Genomic DNA, 25,241 nt, shown 5'->3' on the forward strand with positions numbered 1-25,241 from the left:
GCCCTTCTGTTCCCGGAATTTTGTAGGCCTGGCTGCTATCTTGTAAAAAACTTAGACACTTACTTTTGTACTGTTGTTGGCAGGTGGTGACCTACTTGGCAGGCTGTGGCCTGCAGAGCTGCCCCATGCTTCTAGCCAAAGGATACCCTGATGTCGGCTGGAACCCCATTGAAGGGGAACGTTACCTGTCCTTCCTGAGGTTTGCCGTCTTTGTGAACAGTGAGTCCCAGATTTCTCATGCCTTTCAGATCTAGGATAACATAAACTTGGGGACGTATAAGGAAAGAGAGGTACTTTGCATTTCTTCCTGTCTATAAGTGGCAGTTGGTAGAATAGTCTCAGGGAGAATGAGGCCAGAGAAGGATCAAGAATAGCGTCCGATGGGACGCCTGGGTGGCTCAGTTGGTTAAGCAGCTGCCTTCGGCTCGGGTCATGATCCCAGCGTCCTGGGATCGAGTCCCACATCCGGCTCCTTGCTCTGCAGGGAGCCTGCTTCTCCCTCTGACTCTGCCTTCCACTCTGTCTGCCTATGCTTGCTCTCGCTCGCTCCCTCTCTGACAAATAAATAAATAAAATCTTTAAAAAAAAAGAATAGCGTCCGATGGATGGAGCACTGAGCTCGAGTGCCAGATGCAGCAAGAAAATCAAGGCAGAGGCTAGGGCTCTTCACTGCTGTGTACCTCTTCTCTCAGTAAAAGTGGGGATTATTAGTATCTTCATCTTACCTATTTCACAAGGCTAAATGCAGATGGATGGATACATGCATGCATAAAAATTAAGAATAAATATAAAAGGTAACAAAACTCCCAGGAGAGAAGTATTTCTGTGGCAACCCTAAAACTATTCTTCTTAATACAAATTATTTCCCATGTGTAATGAATTCCATGTCTACAAAAATTATTTAGTTCCCCGACTCTAATATACTGAATATTGTGTAAAATTAAGTGGGGACTGCTTTCCTGAAAATGTACCTTGTCTCCTAAGATTTTGTTCTAATACTAATTTGCTTATATTCACATGAGAATTATGATCCTTCACCGTTCTCTCAGTTTGGAGTTCCAGGCTAACAAATCCAGCTTGTCTCATTACATGATTGCAAAAAGGGCTGGCGGCCCATGAGCACTCAGACCAAATTCTCTACGGAGAAGAATTTATCTCAGAGTATAGTGCTGCGATGTGAGCATTGTATTTGTGTGTACTTTTGTCTCCTTTCATGCCCATCCTACCTGCTTCCTTTCCTATATGGTAATACACTCGACTATTAATTTCCATCATCCTGGTTGCCCCCACCCCTTTTCTTTCGGGGTCTCATCCAGCCAGATTCTCGATCACCTATCTTCTTTGCTCTCTGTACCCTTCAGTGTCCCTCTCTGTTCGTCGCCAGCATTGCTGAATTCCATTTTCTTTGAGGCCAGGGTCAGTGAATCCTCTAACAGTCCATTGCACGTTCAATCCCAATGACCACATGTGCAGAATTAATTCAGAGTTACTGTGGTGATAGGGAAAATTTTTTAAGTGGTTTTTAAGGATTCATAAATCTCACTAAATTATCTGAGTAGACTGTATGACACAAACCAAATCAATCCAGGACTAATGTCTTCATTCATCTTGGCCAACTTCACAAGTTCAAGAGCTTTGAGCCATTTTAGTGGGACTGTCTATATAGGTTATGAAGGTAAAGGAATCCACTGGCTTTGTTCCTATGGAGATTGCCCAAATTCCAATACTTGCTTATGCTGGTTACATATGACCATATTGAACTCAACTCTAGACCAAAATGTTTAGTCTACTCCCTTTGCTTTCAGGTTGTATTACGCCTTTTTTGCATATTCTCTGTAGTGCAGTTTCGTAAAGCAACAAACTCTAGCAAATTAGCCCATCAGTAGGAAAAGATACACAGTTGTTTTTCTTTTAAGATGTATTTATTAGCAAGAGGGCATGAGTGGGAGGGGTAGAGGGAGAGAGACTCTCAAGCAGACTCGGTGCTGCGCTCAGAGCCTCTTGCAGGAGCTCCGTCCCAAGACCCTGAAATAAAAACCTGTGCTGAAACCAAGAGTTGGATGCTCAACCAACTGCACCATCAAGGCACCCCAATATGTACATTTTAATTTAATGTATTATTGAGTCTCTATAATATAAAGTAAAAACAATATAATATAAAGTATATATTTTATATATACATCTATAAAGTATAATATTAAAACATCTATAATATAGGGACGCCAGGGTGGCTCAGTGGGTTAAAGCCTCTGCCTTCGGCTCAGGTCATGATCCTAGAGTCCTGGGATCGAGCCCCACATGGGGCTCTCTCTGCTTGACAGGGAGCCTGATTCCTCCCCTCTCTCTCTGCCTACTTGTGATCTCTGTCTGTCAAATAAATAAATAAAATCTTTTTTAAAAAATTTTTTTAAAAATTAAAAATCTAACATATGAAGTATATATTATAAAAATATATAATATATAAAGTCTCTATAATATAATATAAAAACCACATTTGGTTTTGGCAAGAGATAAATAGCTTCTGCTTCCCAAAAATATATAGTCTAATAAGGAGAGTATACATGAACAAAAATGTATAGTCTAATAAGGGGAGTAGACATGAACAGAGGTCACTGTGATAAGAATAAGGAAGGGACAGAGTGCTGTAGAGCTTCATGAAGGGAAACTCACATTCTGTTGAGAAGATCAGAGCAGGCCTTATGGAGGAGGTGTATTAGAAATGAGCTTCATACATATTTAATACAATTCCTATCAAAGTACCATCCATTTTCTTCAAAGAAATGGAACAAGTAATCCTAAAATTTATATGGAACCAGAAAAGACCTCAAATAGCCAAAGAAATATTGAAAAAGAAAGCCAAAGTTGGTGGCATCACAATTCCGGACTTCAAGCTCTATTACAAAGCTGCCATCATCAAGACAGCATGGTACTGGCACAAAAACAGACACATAGATCAATGGAACAGAATAGAGAGCCCAGCAATAGACCCTCAACTCTATGGTTAACTAGTCTTCAACAAAGCAGGAAAGAATGTCCAATGGAAAAAGGACAGCCTCATCAATAAATGGTGTTGGGAAAATTGGACAGCCACATGCAGAAAAATGAAATTGGACCATTTCCTTACACCACACACAAAAATAGACTCAAAATGGATGAAGGACCTCAATGTGAGAAAGGAATCCATCAAAATCCTTGAGGAGAACACAGGCAGCAATCTCTTCGACCTCAGCCACAGCAATATATTCTTAGGAACATCGCCAAAGGCAAGGGAAGCAAGGGCAAAAATGAACTATTGGGGTTTTATCAAGATCAAAGGCTTTTGCACAGCAAAGGAAATAGTTAACAAAACCAAAAGACAACTGACAGAATGGGAGAATATATCAGATAAAGGGCTAGTGTCCAAATTTTAAGAACTTAGCAAACTCAACACCCAAAGAACAAATAATCCAATCAAGAAATGGGCAGAAGACATGAACAGACATTTCTGCAAAGAAGACATCCAGATGGCCAACAGACACATGAAAAAGTGTTCCACATCACTCGGCATCAGGGAAATACAAATCAAAACCACAATGAGATACCACCTCACACCAGTCAGAATGGCTAAAATCAACAAGTCAGGAAATGACAGATGCTGGCGAGGATGCGGAGAAAGGGGAACCCTCCTACACTGTTGGTGGGAATGCAAGCTGGTGCAACCACTCTGGAAAACATCATGGAGGTTCCTCAAAATGTTGAAAATAGAACTACCCTATGACCCAGGAATTTCACTTCTGGGTATTTACCGTAAAGATACAAACGTAGTGATCTGAAGGGGCATGTGCACCCGAATGTTTATAGCAGCAATGTCTACAATAGCCAAACTATGGAAAGAAGCTAGATGTCCATCAACAGATGAATGGATAAAGAAGATGTGATATATATACACAATGGAATACTATGCAGCCATCAAAAGAAATGGAATCTTGCCATTTGCAACGACGTGGATGGAACTAGAGGGTATCATGCTTAGCGAAATAAGTCAATCAGAGAAAGACAACTATCATAGGATCTCCCTGATATGAGGAAGTGGAGATGCAACATGGGGGGTTAAGGGGGTAGGAGAAGAATAAATGAAACAAGATGGGATTGGGAGGGAGACAAACCATAAGTGACTCTTAATCTCACAAAACAAACTGAGGGTTGCTGGGCGGAGGGGGGTTGGGCGAAGTGGGGTGGGGTTATGGACATTGGAGAGGGTATGTGCTATGGTGAGTGCTGTGAAGTGTGTAAACCTGGCGATTCACAGACCTGTACCCCTGGGGATAAAAATATATGTTTATAAAAAATTTTTAAAACATGAAAATTTTAAAAAAAAGAAAAGAGCTTCAAAGGGTCAAGTTTCCCAGATGCATAGATGCAGGAAAGGTGATCCAGCTGGGGAGTGGCATGAGCAGTGGCCTCAAGACTAAAGCATGCTGTGCTCAGGAAATAGCAGGCTCTGTTGATTTGTTGATCTGGAGGACAGATGGATGGATGATAGTGGCAAGAGATGAGGTTTAAAAGGTAGGTAGGCAGCTGTAGCAGAACCTAAATGCTAAGCTGAGATTAGATTCAGTGTGCGGAGAACTGGGAAACCTTTTTAACTGGAGAGAGATTGACAGTAACCACTGGGAACTTCTGTGCCGAGTTAAAATAATGAGTTTCTACATTATAATGGTGGTGGTAGGAATGGAATGGGGGAGATACATTTGAAATAAATTACAGAGACCGTGTTTCTCCAACTAGGTGATGATGATGATTATGGTGGTTGGGCCTGGTTGCATTGATAAAAAGAAATAGAAGTCACATGAAGCTTAGAGATTTAAGCACAGGGAGAAAAAAAATAAAGATGTGAGAGGTGCCTGGGTAGCTCAGCTGATTAAGGATCCAACTCTTGATTTTTGGCTCAGGTCATGATTAGTTGTGAGATTGAGCCCCACATAGGCCACCATGCTGGGTGTGGAGCCTGCTTGAGATTCTCTCTCCCTCTACCTCTGTTCTTCCCCTCTTCCTCTTAAAAAAGAAAGGGGGGAAGGGAGGGAGGAAGAGGGATGTGAAAAGGAGAAAATGGTTTATAATAGAAGATAATGAGCTTGGTTTCATTCAGACCAGTGATTCACTGATTTTGCAGTGTGTGACCCCAAACGGGGATGCCCTGATTATGGGGTTATAGGATAGAGATCAGTCAGTCAGCAGACTGGGACTGAAGAGACTTGTAGATCATCTGTAGTTGAAATAGTAGGAGTAGATGTCCCAGGAGAAACACAAAAGAGAAAGAGAGATGCAGAGTGTGAGAAAGAAACGTTAGAATCTTCTTAAACCCCTAAAGAAGAAGAAAGAGTGCTTTAAGCACAATGGAGTGTTATGGAAGACTTTGGGCTAGAGAGCGGACTGTCTGGGGTACAAATATAGCTCTGTCACTTACTAGTTTTGCAAAGTTAGGCAAGTTACTTAAACTTTCCTAGCCTCAGTTTGTGTGTGTATGTCTTCATGTTAAGTAGAGAAAACAATAGTATGCACTTCACAGAGTTGTTGTAAGGGTTAAATGGAATAATCTATGGGAAACTTAGATTAGCAGAATGCCAGAAATGTAGTAAGCATGCAGTCATGATAGTTGTCACTGTTGTTCATGGTCTTTACAAGGTTATTAGGGCATTCGAAATGGGAAGACTCTAATGAGTAGATTCTTTAGCGATCTCAAAGCCATTTATAAATTTTCATGTCTAAAAAATGATTAAGAAGGACTTTTTGTGGCTTCTTCTCAGCAGTGAAAGATAAAGGTATTGTAGGTGATCATGGTAGGTGAGGGGAGTGGTCATGATGGCTAATGATAGGTGGTGGCAGGTGGCAATGGTGGATGATAGTGGGGTGGTGATAGTGGGTCGTGATTGGTGATGATGTTGTTGGGGATATATGATGGTTAAGTAGTGGTCATAGAAGCTCTTTGGGTTGATTGAAGTGGGTGCTCGTTAGTGACACGAGGCATGGTGATGGTTGTGGGTACCGAGGAGTGACAATGGGGTGCTCATAATGGGCGATGGTGAGATGTAATGGTTGGGTGGTGGATTGACACAGTGGAGTGTGGGGGTGACTGTGGGGGGTGGGTGAGTGATGATGGAGTTCTTGAGGATGGTGGTGGTGATGGTAGCATCTAACCCTTATTGAGCACTTATCAAAGCACTGTAGGACATATTAACTCACATAATACAAAAATCCAATGAAATAGGTACAGTTATCTTTATATTACAGAAAAAGACCCAGTTGCTTAGAGGGGTTAAGGGCCTTGTCCAGAATCACACAGCTAATAGGACGTAAAGCCAGGATTCGAACCAGAGCAGTTTGGCCCCAGAGGCCAAACATTACTCATATCATTGTGCAGTATTGTCTGGGTAGTATGGCCTTTCTAATGAATGAACAAAAAGAAAGAGCATTTTCTCCTCTGAGCTGTTCAAAAATTGCAGCATTGTTTAATTACTATTGGGTACTAATGTTTTTAAAAAAAAAAATTTTTTTTTAAGCCAAATCAAAAACTCTTGCTGTATCAAAATAATAGAATTGGAAAATTCTTTCTAACATTATTTTCCTAGTCTCTCTTAATGTTTGTATTAAATCTTCTAAAATAAGATTTGTCTTTAAAAGAAACTTCTTAAAGCATATAATTTTCTCTACTTTTTTTTATTAGCTTGCTCGGAAGCCTTGGGTTGTATTTTCTCTGGGAGTAATGAAGCTGAGAAGCTTCTATTTACCCAGCAGTTGTAAACTTTATAACCAGTCTAGACACAGATGCATCTGAGTGTCTGATTAACTCTTTCCAAGGAGGAAAGATTTCCTACCAATCCACATGAAAAAGGGGAAAGTTATTCTGTGCTTCCTTTGAGTCCCTGGAGTATTTTAGTGATGTCTTCCCCTGGCTATAAACTTAGTTGTGAGGGACACAATATTCCTAGCTTTGTTGAGCCTGTTTTCCTAGGCAGATTTGTCATCAGTGGCCATAATTTAGGTACCCATTAATTGACATGTGAAGTATATAGGACAGGCCGAGAGATGTGATAAGAGACATGCTCAAACAACCCTGAAGCATAAGTCAAAGCCAGAAACAGAGGAAACCTAAGTGGAATTATGAGACACATACATGGAATAATTACTAAAAACTCTGTAACCGACAACACCTATCTACATAGTGACACATATGACTGCTGGCATGCCAAAAATGACAGTGTTCATTGGAATCTGGTAGAGTGGGAATACCAGGGGTGGGGGGGGGCAGGTTAAGTGTTGAATAACATCTTGAAGAAACAAAGGGACAGAGTTTAACAGAGTAGTGTGGTCAGCGCATACTCAGAGGCCCTTGATCTAGGAGACATGAATCTTTTAAGATATATCAATTTTATCTCAGTAAAGCTGGAAAAAAAAAATCAGGGTCAAAAGCACAAAATAGCATGGTAATCTTTGAAGGGCACAGTAGATCTAGATGCTTAAAAGAATCAGCTGGGTGGTTTCCATCCATATATTTATGTTATCAGGGTCAGAAAGTGTGATCGATACTGAAGACTAGGGATGGTTAGGGTTAAAATGTGTGAGATATTGTTCTTATTCTCACATTTACAATATAGTTGGAAAGATTAAGCAAACTTTTGAAAAACTGACCAGGAGTAAAAGATTTAAATAACAGTTTAAGACAATTGTAAACAACATCACAGTGTTATACTCAGGAGACACTTCAGGCTGTTGTGGTGAGAGAAGAGAGAATATGAGGTGCAATTGAGATATGGCTAATGGGGTTAGGTACTTAATGTCTGAGTTACAACATCTCACCAATTATAAGGCTTGAAAAATCTTTTCTACACCACCTTCCTCATTATCCCAGTGGACCTGCTTGAGTCCCTATGCCTGCGAAGGAGAAGGAAATCAGTTATTAGGGTCAAAATGGGCTTATAGTGACAAGAAAATGTGACTTCATCTGTAAAAACTCCAAGTGAAATTGTAAAAGCCCAGAGATAGTCAAAACAACACAAGTAATAGAAAATTGTTGAACACTACATCTAAAACTAATGACGTACTATATGCTGGCTAACTGAATATAATAAAGGAAAGAAGGAAGGAAAGGAGGGAGAGAGAAAAGGAAGGAAGGAAAGAGAGAAAGAAACAAAAAAAGAAAATTACTCAAAATAAAGAAGCCAATGGCAAATGAATGCCCAGAGCATCAAAATGAGGAAATCTGGCTGGAGTGAAAAGCTGTGAGGCCCTGTTATTTTCATCCTAGTAAATTATTCAGCATATCTCCTCCACTGCTGCCTGTGGGATCCCAGCAGTGGTGATGGCTGAGCATTTTGGCATGAGCCGAAGTGTTCTGAATCCATATGTACATGGGCTCTTTATCAATCATTTTATTGATAACCTACATAATACTGTAGGTTTTAATTGAAATAGTAAAGCAGGGCAAAAGCTTGCTTCATCAGCATTATTCCCCAAAAGTGACAGTATTATGATCCTGACATTCATCACAAATTGATTTTCATCAGCTCGGTAAGAATGCCCTTAGTTAACAGGCAGGCTCTGTTTTGTTAGAGAACACCTCAACTCTGACTCCAGGTTTCAGTCTCATTCAAGTTTTATTTAACACATTTCATGAAAAGCCATGTGAATCCAAACTCTAGTTACATGGGACACATTTTAGTGGGATTCTGAATCTAAATGCTAGCCTCCAGAATTTCTGGGCTACTCTACCAGTCCATCCTGTAAGACTCTCATTCAGTCTCTTAGCTTTAAATTCCACATGCTTGCGAATGATCTCCCAAATAAGCATTGCCATCCTTTTTCCCTTTCATGAGCCCCAGACTTGTGTAACCTGCTGACTACTTGATATTTCTACTTGAACGTTGAACAGGCACTTCAAATTCTGTAGATGTGATGTTAGGGCTAAATTTGTATATCCACCCCAGACTTGTTCTCTAGCTTCCCCACCTCCCTAGCCAGCACTGCTAATTTTGCAGATACTCAAAAGTCTTAGGTGACATCTTCCATTCTGACTTTTTCCTTATCCCCACATTCAGTCCACTTCAAATTCTATAGACTCGATGTCTAAAAGTTACCCGGAATCCATCAACTTGGACTTCTCTCCATCTCTACTGGCCACATCCTACTCCAAACCATCATTACCTTCCACCTGGACCACGGTAGCTGCATAGAAACTATTTCCCTGTTTCTACTCTCAGCCTGTATTAATTGGCCTCTGCTACATAACAAAAAAACTTTATAGTCTCAATGGTATAGAGTAATAAGCATTTATTTCTTGTTCACATATCTGTAAGACATTTGGGAACTCTGCTGCATGTATGTAGACTTTCTGGGGCTTTTCTGTTCCACTCATCTCATTCTGGGGTCCAGGATTGCCTGTCTTCTACACTGCTTGTCCACCTGACTTAGATCAGTGACTAGTGAGTAATGTGAGCTTAATGAATAGTTGAATTAAAGACCAAATGGGCAAACAGTTCTTCGTTTGCTGTCTGTGCTGCCATAGTAGTTTATGACATACGCCCAGCTCCTTCCACTGTATAAGTTGGAAAGCCCTAAGGAGGGAATCATATGTCTCAACCACTTGGAATGACTCTGTTCATGCAAGTTGCCAACCACATTTCAAAGTTGGCTTTTACCAAAAAAAGATTTTGGGTCCTGGCCATCACCCCTACATTGTTATTCTGTAAATTAAGACATTCTATATGCCTTTTTGCTGGGCATTTGCTCCAGTATTCTTTCTTACCACACCAAGACTTGATTGGGGATTATGTTCTTTTCCTTAAGACTGATTGAAATCTGAGGAAATGTACAGCCCAGGCTCTTACAAACAAAGGCTGATAGCTGATCTGGTAATGGATGGTCACCCTCAGCTCTCTATCTTGTCATTTCAGATATCTGCCTTGATTCTATTCATTTATTCAATGGAGTCTATTTGTTTATTCAAAGAAGTTTTTTTGAACACCTATGATGTGTCAGATGGTAATAAGATGCTTGAGCATACAGGGTTCGATAATGCGGACACAGGCACTGTTCTTATTAAATAGTTTGGTGAGAAAAACAGAGATACAAACCATTCCGTGATTAAAGGAAGAGTGCAAGGTGTTTGAGAAGACCTTGTCCTCTAGGGCTTCCAAGAGTGAAGTGGAGCTACGTAGGTCAAGGGTTTATCTGAAGGTAATGGGAAGAAAGAAAACATTCCAGGCAAGGGAACTTGAAACAGGGACTGTAGTCACAACATTTAAAGTAGGAAAATTGATGGGCTGAAAGTAAAATCATTGCATCATGACTAGTTGAGAATGACTGCTTCGGGGTAAAACAGGGAGAATCATTGCCACGTCCATCCAACTTGTCAGGAATGTTGAAAGAAGATAGTAATGTTAAGACAATGTTGAAAGCCTTTGAAGAAAGGCCCAGAGAACCCCTCACACTCTTATTAAGCTCATTATTCATTTTGGAACTCAAGCAAAACATTGTTCTAAGCCCTTGGGCAAAACTAGTTTACCTTAGATCTCTCTCTCCCTTGAAAAATGCCCTCCAGGTCAGTATTCAGCTTCCCTGTAGCAGGTTTGTTTGGCAGTCCATCTTGCCAAGCTACAGGTAATTAGTAAAAGAATGTTCTCTCTCTCCCCTAATTATGCCGTCTTCTCTACTTCTCTACCTTGTGCAGTCTTTGGAAATTCTCTTCCTTTGCCCTCTCTTCAATTAGTGGCAATGGTTGCACTCCAGGTTCCTCCTCTTGCAGGGTGCACTCTGCATCCCCAACAGATGTCCACAATTCAGTAATCAAAGGATGGCTCCCTGGGTCAGTTGTAACAGCTCACCCAATTAGCTCAGATCTGAAGATCTGAGATCTCAGGTAAACTAAGGTTAACTTAGCAAATGAATTTCAATAGCAAACTCAGTATAGAACTCAGTCTCAGTTTTTCAAATTCTTTTGTATTTTTTGGTCCATGCCCCATCAAATTCATGATACTGATCATTGTGGGAAGAGCTAGGCTGATGGCAGCATCCTGGTAAAGACCACAGCTGACCCATAGCGTTTCTATCCTGAGAACCACAAGAATCATAGTATGGTATTTAAATAAGCTTGAAAAACAGGATTGGGGGCAGATTGTCCATTTTCGACACTTAAAATTTCCAAGTTTTAGCTTCATTATTATAATGAAAAGTGACAACTGGGAGCACGGATTAAAGTTTTAGAGGCCAACAACATTTGGAAGTAGTGAACTTTGAGTTATGTCCATAAATATTTGAGAGATTATTTACTCTCAAAGACATAGAGTCTCCTCGTGCTTTTCTTTAACTGTCCCTCCTGTGATTAAGTCAAGTATAAATGCTAGGTTTGACAAGTGGTTGACTGGCATTGGAAAGCATGGCCCTAGGGCTTAGCATCATCATTTTATCTTCCTCAAATTGCAGAACGCTACTTGGTTTTTCTCTTTCACTGATTCTTTCCACCGTATTGTCACTGTGATTATTTTAGCCTTTTTGCATCTCCTGAGAATTTTCTTCATGTGGATTCTGGTTTCATAAAAACATTCTGTTTTATATATTAGATGAAACTTGGAGAAGAGCTTCTTCATAAAAATTTTAGTCTTTTAAAGAATTGAGTTTTAAGACAGTAAGTGCATGCCAGTGAGCTATTCAAATTCAGTTGAATGAAATATTTTCTGAATCTAGTTACGCAGTGCTAAAACTTACATGGTATGTATTTTTTTTTTTTTGGTATGTATTTATAATCTTGAATTTTACTTGAAATTCAGGCAGTTGGGTGACCAAAAAGGATGTCAGCGGGCCAAGCTCAAGGCCAGGACTATAGCTGTGATAGAGGGTGGGCTTTCCAGAGCCATGAGTCACGTCAAGTGTGTTCAAGTGTGAGTTCATGTGAGAGCTGAGTGTAAGTTGATTTCAAACACTGGGGCAGCAGGCTCAGCCCTTCTGATTCTCTGGACATAATGGAAGAAATTTCTGCATGTGGGGTAGACTAATAGACTCTAAAAAACCAGAAGGTGCATGAGTACCTCAGTAAGGCAACTGAGACCTGGAGAGGCAGTGCACCATGCTTGCCTACATAGTTATTTGCTAAAAAGCTGGAAGAGAAGCCAAGGTTTCTGGGTTCCTATTCTACTGCTCTACTTACACCACTTCTAAGTTGATTCGTAGAAGTTTTCATTAAACAGAGCTTAACTCCTGTGATGGTTTTAAAATATGTCTATAAATTCTTCAGTAGCATCTCCCTCTAAAAGATAGATTCATCTCCCTTGGAGTGTGAGCTGGACTCAGTGAGTCATTTCTAATGAATAGGGTATGGCAGAAGTGACAGAATGCAACAAGGTTGTAAAAGGCATCACAGCTTCTACCTCATTCTCTCGGATCATTTGCTCTGTGGGAAGCCAGCTGGTGTGTTGTGAGAACACTCTGGCAGCCCCATGGAGAGGTCACATGGTGAGGAACTGAAGCCTCCTGCCAACAGCTGTGTGTGTGTGTGTGTGTGTGTGCGCGCGCACATACAAGCGCAAGGAAGCCGCTACTTCATGCCGAGTCACGCCTTCCTAAGACTGTGGTACTAGCCAGCATTTTGACGGTGTCCTCATGGGAGACCCCATGCCAGGACCACCTCACATAGTTACTCCCAAATTCCTGACCTACAGAAACAATGAGATAATACATGGTTATTGTGTTTGCCAGCTAAGATGTGAAGTCATTTTAGGCAAGAAAAAATAATTACGACAACAGTGCATCAAGATGCAACCTCTGTAAGCTTAGTCCTCCAAGGATATCTGATGATCTTGTAGAAAAAAATTTTCGTCAGCCTTCATCCAATACACAACATCAAAAAACTCTTTTCTCAGAGTCTTAGCCCAGGGATAAATTCTCAACACAAATTAAGATTTCATCTGAGACGAAAAATGTGTTTCATGAAGTTGTTTGAACAAGCTGTAAAACTGCTTTCGGTGACAAGTATTTTCTCTGAGAGGCACTGGCTCCCCCTCCCTGACTGTTCCCAGTTCCATTGCTTCATCACTGCTTTGGGAAATGAGCCCTGTCTTAGTTGTCCGTGTTCTTCCAAAGAGATATACCAGCAGAATACAATTCTCCAACCTTCAGCTTCCCAGAGATATACTTAGGAACAACCAAGATATCTTTACCAAGTAAATTATCTGGATAAATAATGTCATAAATGCCCTGATGTCCATTCACACAGACTTGGTTGTTTTGAGGTACATGTTTAGACTCTGAGAAGGCATTTGGGGGGCTGACATGTTTTTTCCTCAGATGTTAACTGAGGCACATCAGCTCGAATTACCATTTTACCTCTTCTCAGGGAAGGAAGAAGATATGTTTTAGCAGCCTCTCATGGAGTTAACAAAGATGTCAAGTTCTCTGTCCTCTGAGTCACCCATGACTGAATCAGTAATCTGGGGAAGACTCGGTAGTGCATGTCTCACTTTCTGAGCATCTAAATTTGTGAAATAATCACAGCACAAAACCCTGAACTTAAAAGTAAGATTCTGTTCTGTGTTGGTTAACATTAATACTTCAAAAAGCAGGTCTAGACTTAATTTATCAAATCTCACCTTTCTCTCTATCAGTATTACCTCCTAATTTAACAAATGAATGACGACAAGCTCAAGCCAGTACTGTTCTCCCAACCTCGTCAATTAGAAATAAAGTCTGGGGTTGTCCATTCCAATAAAAAGGAAATAATGCCCCTTTTCACTTAGGTGAAAGTGTGGAAGAAAATGCTAGTGTCGTGGTCAAGCTGCTCATCAGACGCCCGGAGTGCTTCGGCCCAGCCCTGCGAGGTGAAGGAGGAAACGGTCTGTTGGCGGCCATGCAGGGCGCCATTAAGATCTCTGAGAACCCAGCCCTCGACCTTCCCTCTCAGGGATACAAGAGAGAAGTGTAAGTGAATGGAATTACCTTGTGGCACTGGTGTAGCTGGTGAGATCCCAAAGAGCGTCAGTACCTGGGTTATTCAGGAAGTGTCATGTCAGTAACTTCCCCCCTGGTGGGGAGAGCACAGGTTCTTTAGCTGTAGTTAAAACATTTTAAATCACTTTGTCAAGCGTATTGCTATTTTGACTGTCCCAATAATCCTAGTGATCAGGATCACCTTCACCCCTTTGCACTTCTATTCAACTCCTACACCTACAGGCAGATCAAGGCATCTGCAAGCTCTTTCAGCCACCACCACACCTCCCTATGGCAGCACTACAGAAGGAAGCTCCAGGAGCTAAAGGCTGGACTGACCAAGGTTAGGGCCACGGTCTCACTTCAGCCCATTCCCTTCAGAATTTAAACCTCAGTGCCTCCTCTCTTACCTTGCTTTTAAAAAGAGGTAATACCCTCTACTTTCTCTTCTGAAAGTGTTTTGCTTTAATTCCTTAGGTTAAAAAGAGGGCTGCAGGATGTGAAAAACCACAGCATCAATAATCCCGGTATCTAAAGTTTCAGGATGTAGTTGGTGATTATGCCCAGCTCCCTTGGCTCTATCATAGCCTCTGGATTAGACCCCAGAATCTAGAGAATGGGTATGACCCAATGAGAACAACTCTAGCCAGATGGGGTTTTTGTTTTGTTTTGGTTTTGGTTATTCATTCTGGTAGGTGATCTGGTAGAACTAGAAGGAACCCAAAACATAATCTTCCTCATGGTACACGAGAAAAAAACAAGGCTAAGGTCATATAGCTTTTTAGCAACAGAGCGAGGGCATGGACTTACCTTCTGACTTCTTGTCTCGTATGCTTTCCATGTACATTTGAGAAGGGAAACAGAATGAGTGATTGGTAGGAGCTTTGGAGATTACTGTGCCAGTCCCTGGGTACATATGGACTGTAAGCAGCTCATGGCAGTATTCAGGCCTTAAGGTTCAGAGGACCCTAGGAATACCACAGACAAATATTTGGGTCCTTTGAGCTTACTGATTAAAACCACCTTGTTGGGAGAGGAGGTGTTCCCGGGAGAGGCTGTGTGGTGTTCAGGAGGAGCAGAGTGTTTCCATGTCAAGCCGCTCCTGTCTAATAACACAGCCACACCTGCCAGACTTCCTCACATCTCTGCCATGTTGGTTCTCTCCCCGCAGCATGGAGGACGGTGAAGATGAAGAGATCGTACACATGGGCAACGCCATTATGTCTTTTTATTCAGCTCTTATAGATCTCCTGGGCCGCTGTGCGCCTGAAATGCACGTGAGTTCTCAGAGGGCAACTTTGAGGGGCTTGAGTGAAGAGCACTGGAGGTTCCCTGAATGTAATTTCTTCTTCAGTCTCTGGCATTTGCTAATGCGCCTCTCTCAGTTCTTTCCAGCTAACATCAAAAGTTGTTTCCGTCCCTTGTAGCTGATTCTGCAACCTAAAAAAATGTCTCCTGAGCAAGTCCCTGTGTGTGTGATTTCTCTGTGGTGCTAGTTGGACACATCCCCCACATATTCTATCTCAGAAGCTCCTAAAAATTATGTTTCCATATCCTTCAATACAGGCAGAATGTGACCAACTTGATTCTTGACTCCGGCCATTAGGACACTCCGCATGGAAAATCCCCTTTTCTCAATGCCTGTGGTATGAGACACCAGAAAGGCAGTCTCTCTCCATGGTTCATGTTTGATTATTTTCCAGAGATAAGCTTTGCAGGCATCTGGGAAAAGATGGTTCTGTTTTTAAGGCATGCTTCTCAGGCCTCCAGTTTTAACCTAAAAATTTGTGTTCTTCCTCTTCCCTTTTCACCTCTGTTTGGGGCAGAAAGAGAGGGACCTTATTTCACAGAAGCCCTCAAGTCATAAGGGAGGAAATAATTGCTTTTTCTATCAAAATGGAAAATGTTTAAAAATTTTTTAATTACAAAATGTATTTGGTAATTCTTTCAAAGTACTGTTTGATTTGCTCATTTGAGTCTCTGGCGTCTGCCTGCCTCTCGGGCCTGCTCATTGCATTTGGATTATTCCAAGGTGTCTCCCCGAAAAGTGCTTGCATTACAGATTGGGTTGATAGAAACAGTGATATCTGATATTGATGAGATTGTGTATTTGGTCACTGACAAGTAAGCAGTAGATATGTTGTATTTTTAAGAATATTAACCAAAGACAGGACGCATTCAAGTAGTGGCTTTCAAACTTTTTGATGAAAAAATTGTTTTAGCTATAGTAAGAAATAATACCTTTCATTACCACCTAGTATACATATATTCCAGGAGCAAAATTTACCCTTACTGTAGACACTGTAGACACTGTACACCATTCTGTACTAATCTACTTCATGCTTTTGAATGCAAGTCACAACCCACCAATGTGATTTTACAACCACTAATTGGTTATAACCTGTAGGTTAGGACACTGCACGAAAGCATTCACTCTTATCTTTCTTCCAGTATGTCATGGGTTTGCCTAAAACACAATCTAGCCCATTTGCAAATCCATGTACATGAGTTTAGGGAGACTTTTATAATATGGTAGCATCTAGGTTAAAAGCACTGTGGATAGAAGAAAGTTTAAATCTTGATAGGGGAGCCTGATCAGAATTCTTAACTGAAGGTTCTAGTTCCTACTGTGTGGTAAACCAACCTTATCCACGAGGCCTATCTTCATCTTCATAAAGGCCTTTCTATGCCTTTGAACAAATAAAGGAAGCTTGAAAGGGACAAGGGAAATACTGGGGTGTTCTGCAGTCTGGGAGTAGGATGGGACAGGTGTCAGTTCCCCTGATCACCTGTTATTACTTCCGAAAGCAACTGGCTTGTTCTCAGGAAGACCCCCACCTCAGGGGACTGCTAAGCCCATCAGAGAGCCCCATCTGGCAAGGACGTCCTTCCTTCCTTACTGCCCCTCTGCTTCAACACTGTATACACATACCCCTTCTCAGCACCCATCCCTTGGGCCCCTATTCTGTAAGTGGTAGTGGGACTGTAGGTGCCATCGTCACTGGCAGCCTCCCCTTTACCCACAGGAATGGGAGGTGGCAGTAGGCTAAGTGCAGAGGCATTGTTCCCGTGGGGCCTCCAAGAGCCTTGTCCCAGCACACCTTCCAGCTGACGGGGGCACACTGCAGCTTGAGCTCATAACCCACTGCCCCCATGTCCCCCATGTTCTCCATGTTCGGCGGGGCAGGGTTCACCTGTACATGCTCTTTGGCCCCTTCGTGGTTGAAGGCATCAGGTTCTCCATCTCTGGGTAACTCCACTGAGATGCTCACATCCTCTATGACATCCAAGCCCCTCTTCCCCAGCTGCAGGCCATGCATTAATCACTCTTTTAGGAAACGAAATTCATTGGTCATTTCTCCGTTTCACTGAATTCTGAAGTCGAGAATTGTGGCCACAGGGTCAACACTTCCATCGTGGCCACGGAGGGCTCCCGGGATTGCAGTGGCACTGAGCGGCCCCAGCAGCCCCCCACCACTTTACTGCAGAGACTTGATTCCCATAACTGCCTGACCATTGTCATCACAGCACAGGAGTCAGATGACCAACTTGGTCAGAGTTACTCCCTCATAGCATATTGTGGGAAGTCCAGAGAAAGCTCCCTTTTGCCCCCTGACCATAAGCATCTGTGGCAGGGAAGTACAGAAGTGCACCCAGCCTTAAGAACAATGTTGCTGCCAGAGGTTTGGATGTGGGGTGGGGAAGGGATGTGGGAATCCCCTTAATCTCATTCTCCAATCCTGCATTGCAGCTTATCCAGACAGGAAAGGGAGAAGCCATCCGGATCAGGTCAATCCTGCGCTCCCTGGTCCCCACTGAGGACCTGGTTGGCATCATCAGCATCCCCTTGAAGCTGCCGTCCCTAAACAAAGGTAAGAGAAGCAGCTGAAGGCTGAGTCCTGCTGTCTCCCAGGGGGCCACTCACTCAGGGGCAGGACTGTCTACCGGATCCATGGTTTGTCTGTCCTTCCAGGCTCCTACTTGTGGGGCAGGCAGCACTGGGGAAGGTCTTGCTCTTTTTCTGGAAGTGAGGAGTTCTCTCCTCCTGGCTCCAACTGGCTGCTCTCTCCTCTGCTTCCCTGTGTCCGAGGTTCCTGCACCCTACATCCGGTGGACAGGGCCATTATAGACCTCATGGTCATCTGAATGCACTAACCCTCTGGAAGGAGGCTGATGGAATGGGACAATGAAAGCCCTCACCTCAGTCCTCCTCCTTTGCCTCAGTGTCCCCAGATTGTGCAGCCAGGTAAGGCCGCAGATAGATAGGACCTAACTTAGGCTCCCTTCTGCCACGGTCCCATGGACTTCCTTGCCATGGGTAGAAAGAGTTTTTCCTCATTGCTACTTGGATGCAATCATCAGTGTCAGCTTTCCCAAACTTACACTTTCTGAAAAGCATTCTGTTTCTCCAGTTCCCTCCATCTGCTCTCCAAGCAATTTCTTCCTGGCAGTTGGAGGAATTGAAAAGATAACATGACTCTCATGGTTATGGTGTTTCCCAAACCGGTGTTCCAAGGGAACGTTTTTTATAAAAAAAATACTAATTCGTGTATGTGTTAAGAAGTTTGGAGTCAAATAAGTTTGGGGAATGCTTTAGAGTGTATCACATTTTTTCCAACTTTATTGAGATACAATTAATACATAACATGTAAGTTTAAGGTGTACAATGCAATGGTTTTATACATATATTTATGTATGTGTGTATATATATTTTGCAAATGTTTACCACAATAAATTTAATTAACACATCCTTGACCTTGCATAACTGTCTTTTCTGTTGTTGATATATTGAGAACATTTAATCTCCTTCACAGAAACTTTCAAGGATATGATACGGTACTGTTTACTGTGGTCACTATGTTGTACATTAGATCCCCAAATTACTCATCTTTTAATCAAAAGTTTGTGCCCTTTGACCAGCATCTGCCCATTTCTCCCACCTCCCCTCACCCTTGGTAACCATCAGTTTACTCTATGTTTCTATATAATTTCCGTGTTTTGAGATCATACATGTGATTGAGACCATACAGTATTGGTCTTTCTCTGACTAACTTCACTTAGCATAATGTTCGCAAGGTCCATCCATATTATTGCAAATGGCAAGATTTCCTTCTCTGTTATGGCTGAATAATATTCCTCTGTGTGTGTGTGTGTGTGTGTGTGTGTGTGTGTGTTCATTCACAATTTTTCATCCATCCACCCATCAACGGACACTCAGACTGTTGCCGTGTCCGCTACTGTGAATAGTACTGCAGTGAGCCTATGGTTGCGGGTATCTCTTAGAGATGGTGATTTCGTTTCCTTTGAGTATATACTCAGAAGTGGAATTGCTGGATCATGTGGCAGTTCTGTTTTTTTATTTTGTTGAGGAATCATCGTACTGTTTTCCATAGCACCTGCGCCAATTTATATTCCTACCAACAGAGCACATAGGTTCCCTTTTCTCCACATCCTTGCCAGCATCTGCTCTTCCTTGTCTTTTTGATAATAGCCATTCTGACAGGTGTAAGGTGGTATCTCACTGACTTGTATTTCTTGAGGCTGAGTGATGTGAGCATCTCTTCCTGTGTCTGTTGGCCATCTGGATGTCTTATTTGGGAAAATGTCTATTTATGTCTTCTGCACATTTTTAATTGGATTATTTGGCATCTTTTGCTTTTGAGTTGTATGAGTTCCTCATATATTTTGGACATTAACTCCTTGTCATATACATGGTTAGCAAATATTTTCTCCCATTCTGTAGGTTTGGGGATAACCTATTGGGCTGTTGAGCTTGGATGTCAAAGATCTCCTCGGTTTGGGGAACTTCTCAACTATACTTAAATAAGCTTTCTACTTTCCCCTCTCTTCTCCTCGTGGGACTCCAGTGATGTTGTTTCTCTTAATGCTGTCCCATAAATCGCATAGGCTTTCTTCATTCCTTTTCATTCTTTTTTTTTTTTTCTTTTTGTTCCTCTTACTGGATAATGTCAAATGATCTTTCCTTGAGCTCCCTGATTCTTCTGCTTGGTCCAGTGTGCTGCTGAAGTGCTCTGAACAATAAATTCTTCATTCAGTCATTGTATTCTTCAGTTGCAAAATTTGTATCTGGTTTTTTTTTTTTTATGTGTTCTGCTTCATTTTCTTCTTGTATTTTCCTGATTTTATTTAATTGTTTTTCTATGTTGTAGCTCTCTGAGCATCTTGAGAATAATTATTTTGAATCCTTTGTCAAGTAGTTCATGTATCTCCATTTCTTTGGGGTCAGTGACTAGAAGGTTACTGTCTTCTCTTTGTGGTGTCCTGTTTCCTTTCTTCTATGTGATACCTACAGCCTCACATAGCCACTTGCACACTGGAAGAAGCAGTCACCTCTTCCAGACTTAAAGGACCGACTTTGGTAAGGAAAGACCTTCATCCTCGGGTGGCGAGGGTGGGTGGTGGGTGGCGCATATTAGAGCATGCTTTGAGCCCAGATACAGTGGGACAGGGCACCAAGTACGGGGCTGGGTATTGGCTTTGGGTATGGGGGCAGACATCTGATGTTTTAGCAACTCAGGCTACTGGGGTCCACCACATTGACAATTATGTGGTCCTTGGCAAGCACTGTGGGAATCCTCAGTAGCTGCAAGGGCTGCTGGGGTCCTCAGCAGTAAGTCCACATCTCACAACTAGGAACAAGGTCAGGCAGTGGTGGTAGCTGGAGCTGGTGGTGTGTACCCACTGCACTGCAGGGACCAGCCGCCGGTACCTGTGTAGTGGCGTTGGCCAAGTGCAGGCACACGTGGAGTGACAGGAGCCAGGGCCAGAAGCAAGGATCAGGGCAAACTCTATGGGTTCACTAGCACCCTGGCTATTGGCATGCATACCTGTGGCCGTAGGGTCTTACACGAGTGCACCGCAGTGGATGCCAATGACAAGACCCAGGCCAGAGGGAGGGAAGTTCATAGTTGCAGGTGCTAGTGACAAAATGAGCACAGCAGTGTGGCCACTGACCCGAGGCAAGGCCAGGGCTAGGCCCACAAGCAGTTGTGGGACCCTGCATGTCAGCGTGCATGCCCACGGCTGCAGGATCCCACCCTGAGTGTGTGCATGGCAAGAGAAGCCAGTGATGAAGTCTTCCCAAGGGCTCATAGTGCCAGGTAGCAGCCACAACGGTCTCGCTGACATCTTGAACTCACACAGCTGCAGAGCCCAGGACTCCTTGCCAGTGCAGATCCTGGGGTCTGACAGTGAGGGAGATGGGAGTGGGAAGAGACCCAGGGGGCTAGACATCTGCAAACACAAAACCTGAGAATCTGCCAGGGTTTCATGGTGGCTATGCCGGCTGTTGGTTTCTTCCATGGCGAGAGCTGCTGGGGTCCTCTGCAGAGCAGATCACTGAAAGCCACAGTGGCTCCCCTGCATAGCTGGAATGGATAGCCATTGCCCCTCTTTCTTGTCCTGAGACATCTCCACTTCACTGGTCTCCAGGTGGGGTGAACCTGAAGGGTGTCCTTTATGTGGTGCCCTGAAAGGCTAGAGGAGGTGATTGTTCACCCCATTCTCCTTTCCCAGTGAAGAGAACTCTTTATAGCTGAGGAGTTCCTGCTTGGTTGGCACTGAACGGGGATGAGGCCAGCGAAAGGCATCCTTACCTTTTTTTTGCAGTTTTCTTGGGGGTTTTGTTCCAATGTGTTGTTCAAGTTTCTCATGTAGACTCCTGGCCTCTCCCAGGGCTGTTTTTGTTCCTGGATAGCTATCTAATTATCCATCTTTGTGGGAGACAAAGGCTGAGATCTCCTACTCCTCAATCTTGGTGACGCCATTCTCAAAAATAACACGTTTATCATGATGAACATTGAGACTATAGAGCCTTTGAAAAATCATATGATAAAGCAAATGTTGAACTTAGTATTTCCCAAACTTCTGAGCATAAAACATTTTACAGAAAGAGTGTTTCTCAGGAGCATCTGGGTGGCTGAGTCAGTTGAGTGTCCCAACTCTTGATTCATATCTCAAGTCTTAATTTTAGACTTGTGAGTTCGAGCCCCGCATTGGGACCTACTGAAAATAAATGGATGAACAAACAAATGAATGAAAAAAAAAAATAAATTAAACCAAAGTAATGTTCCCTAGAACACAAGGTGGGTGTGAGATGAATTCAGCTGTTGCTGTTCAGATCTGGCTCCCCCTGGTGTCCAGGAGAGAAGAGGCAAGCAACTTCCTTTCAGGAGGATCCCTTCCTTTCTTGCTTTCTTCTTAGGCCAGAGCCCTCCCCTGCCCTATCCCTGGGCTGAATGGGGCTCCAGGCTGGAGAGCACTGAACCTTCATGGCTCTCAGGGTGACTTCTGAAGTATAGTATGTAAAGATGCTCTTTCTTAGCTTGATCGCTTAGGGGCTCTTTTCCCTCATTTTTGATGTTAACTTAACATTAGGAGGTAGACTGTTTTTCTTTTGTGTCCTCTTTCAAACTCCTGTCTTTATTGTCCAAGTCAAGCAGTTTTTGTTTTCTTCATGGTATTCCTCACTTCATCTTTGAACTTTTTTGATCAAAATAAGATTAGAATTACTGGATGAGCTGTTCTCAGTTTCACCTATATCAGGTGATAGTTTCCAAATACGAAGAGGGTAGTTCCTCAGTTTTGCACTATTTATGATGTGATGGCTACAGACAAGACACACTCTTAAATTTCATCTACCTTACTTTCTCCCTTCCTTTCTTGTGTCTTCAGTCAACAAAGCAAAAACCCAAGCTCTGTTTCCCAGCATTTGCCCATTTCTGTGGCGTAAGTCCTTTCACCATGGTCCATTGTACGCTATCAATATGTGTCCCTGAGCCATGGAGTTGGAAAGAGAATGCACATTGCACACTATTGTATTATATTTCCAACATGCAAATAAAATAGATGGAAATGACCTCAAGAGTATAGTTTATAGTAAGACCTTTAGGAGGTGAAAAGTTTTGATTATTTGTCACCTTCCTAAATATAATTGACTTAATTGGAAATTTTAGTTTTTAATAGTGAGTATGTCTAACAGCTGGCTCAAAAAAATTCCGGAAATGTAAACAACCAGCTTTCCCAAGGAAGTATCAGCTGGTTCCAGCACAATATCGTATTCCTATTGCTTGTTAGGATAACAAGGCATAGACAGACACGCTCTGTGTTGCCTTTGAGACTGTGGAGATAGAAGAGGGGATGTGACATTCTCTGTGTCTTTCAGATGGGTCCATCAGCGAGCCAGATATGGCAGCTAACTTCTGCCCTGACCACAAGGCACCCATGGTGCTTTTCTTGGATCGTGTTTATGGCATCAAGGATCAAACATTTCTGCTCCACTTGCTGGAGGTTGGATTTTTACCCGACTTAAGAGCCTCTGCCTCTCTAGATACAGTAAGTAGCTAAAATAAGAAAACAGTATTTTTCCCATCATTGTACATTGGTGACACTGGATTTCAAAATGAATGTTTTCTGTCTACTCATTGATTACATGTTAGCAGGCTGTTTTAAAGGGTGAGAAAAGAGAGGAACCAAGAAATGGAAGATCTTAATTTGTTATGCCAGAGACTTAAATGTAGGTAAACTTGACCTCAAATGTTCAATCCAGGTTCCTCTGTTACAAGTTTCTCAGCCTTGGCAGTATCAGTTGTGGGGGCACATCCTGGGCATTGTAAGATAGTTAGCACCATCCCTGGCCTCTGCCCACTAGATATCAGTAGCACCACCTATAAAACCAATTCTAGATCTCATCAAATGTCCCCTGAGGACAGTATCTTCCTCAGTTGAGAACCAGGGCTTATTGCTTATAAAAAAGGCTGATTGGCAAAATTAGAGGCTGGAAATACTTCTCCCACTCTCCTTCCTCAAGTTTTATGCACTGATCACCGGGAAAGATAGTCTCCAAGTCAAGCAGTTTTGGAGTGTTGGACATGACAAGGTCAAGACCAGAGGTTAAGGGCAAACTCAAGTTTGAAAATCAAGGGTGAAGAATCCAGTATCCACAGACATCAAGACAGGAGGCCCCAAGTGTTATAAACGAAAGATGCATGATGCCCCAATTCAGGAACAGGGCACCAGGAGGGCTGGGTCTAAAGAGAAAAGAATAATTCAATCAGCATGAGTCTAAAAACATATTGCCAGTGTAAGGTTGCTTTTATTTTATTTTATTTTTTAAAGATTTTATTTATTTGACAGACAGAGATCACAAGCAGACAGAGAGGCAGGCACAGAGAAACGGGGAGGCAGGCTCCCCACCGAGCAGAGAGTCAGATGCGGGGCTCAATCCCAGGACCCTGGGATCATGACCTGAGCCAAAGGCAGAGGCTTTAATCCACTGAGCCACCCAGGCACCCCATAAGGTTGCTTTTAAAGAGCCAGAAGAAGCAGGTCTTCTTAATCAGTAGTAAAGTCTCTCAAAAGCTCCCCCTAGCGTCTAACAGAGATAGCAGTCAGCTCTGTGGTGGGTGATCAGCTAGAAGGTACCTTAACTGGGATGGATTCCACCTGAATGAATTACTCACAAATGTATGGGGTCACCCAGCAGTGAGAAAGCTATACAAGCCCCAATCTGAATGGGAGCACCATTCCTATCTGTGGCACGGGGATAAGAAACGACATATTCACGAAAGTGTCAGGGGCATATGGTCCTTTTGGATAATTAAAACAATGCTTCCACAGCTATTTTTGTTTTGAGTTTTTCTATAAATTCCTTGATTTAAAAAACAGTAATTGTTTTAACTTGTGAGACATTCTCAAGGTTCCTGATCTGATCATTCGATTTTTTTTAATAGAGCAAATAAATGGCAAATGCTGTGCTACCATTTGGTGTTCCAATCACAAGCTTGTTTAAGCACCATCTGCAGCTCAAAAAGTTAAACATGCAGTTCCTTGGTACATGTATTCTCTTTGGAAAACTTTTAAGCCACTGGAATCAAAGCTCTGTCCTTCCCCATTGTGACAACTCTGTCAAAATGATAAATGTGAAAGATGTGTTATTTCTTTCAGTCTGATTACTGAATCTTCCCAAAGACAGACTTTTGATTATTAATAGGAATACCCAGAAATGTGTACAGCTCAAAACAGTTTATCACTTTATGGGTTATATAAAATGTGTTATAGATCTAATGGCTGTGATCATCGTAGGACATGATAGGAAAAGATTTCATCTTTGTGGATCTCAAGGTTTCTTTCGAAGTTCTTCAGTTTTCCAAGATGGTGGCTGAGAATGCTTTGACTAAGTGTCACTAAGTGAGCATTCCTTGTATCTGGCCTGTCTAAATGAATGAGAAAGGACACTGTGAGTGAAGATTACAGCAGAGTTTTAGAGG

At 42.4% G+C, this 25,241-nt stretch overlaps 1 protein-coding gene across 1 annotated transcript in view; it reads left to right on the forward strand.

Annotated features, from left to right (window-relative positions):
* Positions 1-25,241, forward strand: part of RYR3 (ryanodine receptor 3) — a 502,250-nt gene that overhangs the window by 369,327 nt on the left and 107,682 nt on the right. Inside the window, exons 43-47 of the mRNA XM_082736877.1 lie at positions 84-219; positions 13,764-13,944; positions 15,125-15,230; positions 17,705-17,825; positions 23,138-23,307. Coding sequence (XP_082593003.1) covers positions 84-219; positions 13,764-13,944; positions 15,125-15,230; positions 17,705-17,825; positions 23,138-23,307 — 714 coding nt within the window. The remainder of the gene's footprint in view (positions 1-83; positions 220-13,763; positions 13,945-15,124; positions 15,231-17,704; positions 17,826-23,137; positions 23,308-25,241) is intronic.

Source organism: Mustela nivalis (genome assembly GCF_964662115.1).
Source record: "Mustela nivalis genome assembly, chromosome: 6".
Classification (NCBI taxonomy): Eukaryota; Metazoa; Chordata; class Mammalia; order Carnivora; family Mustelidae; genus Mustela; species Mustela nivalis.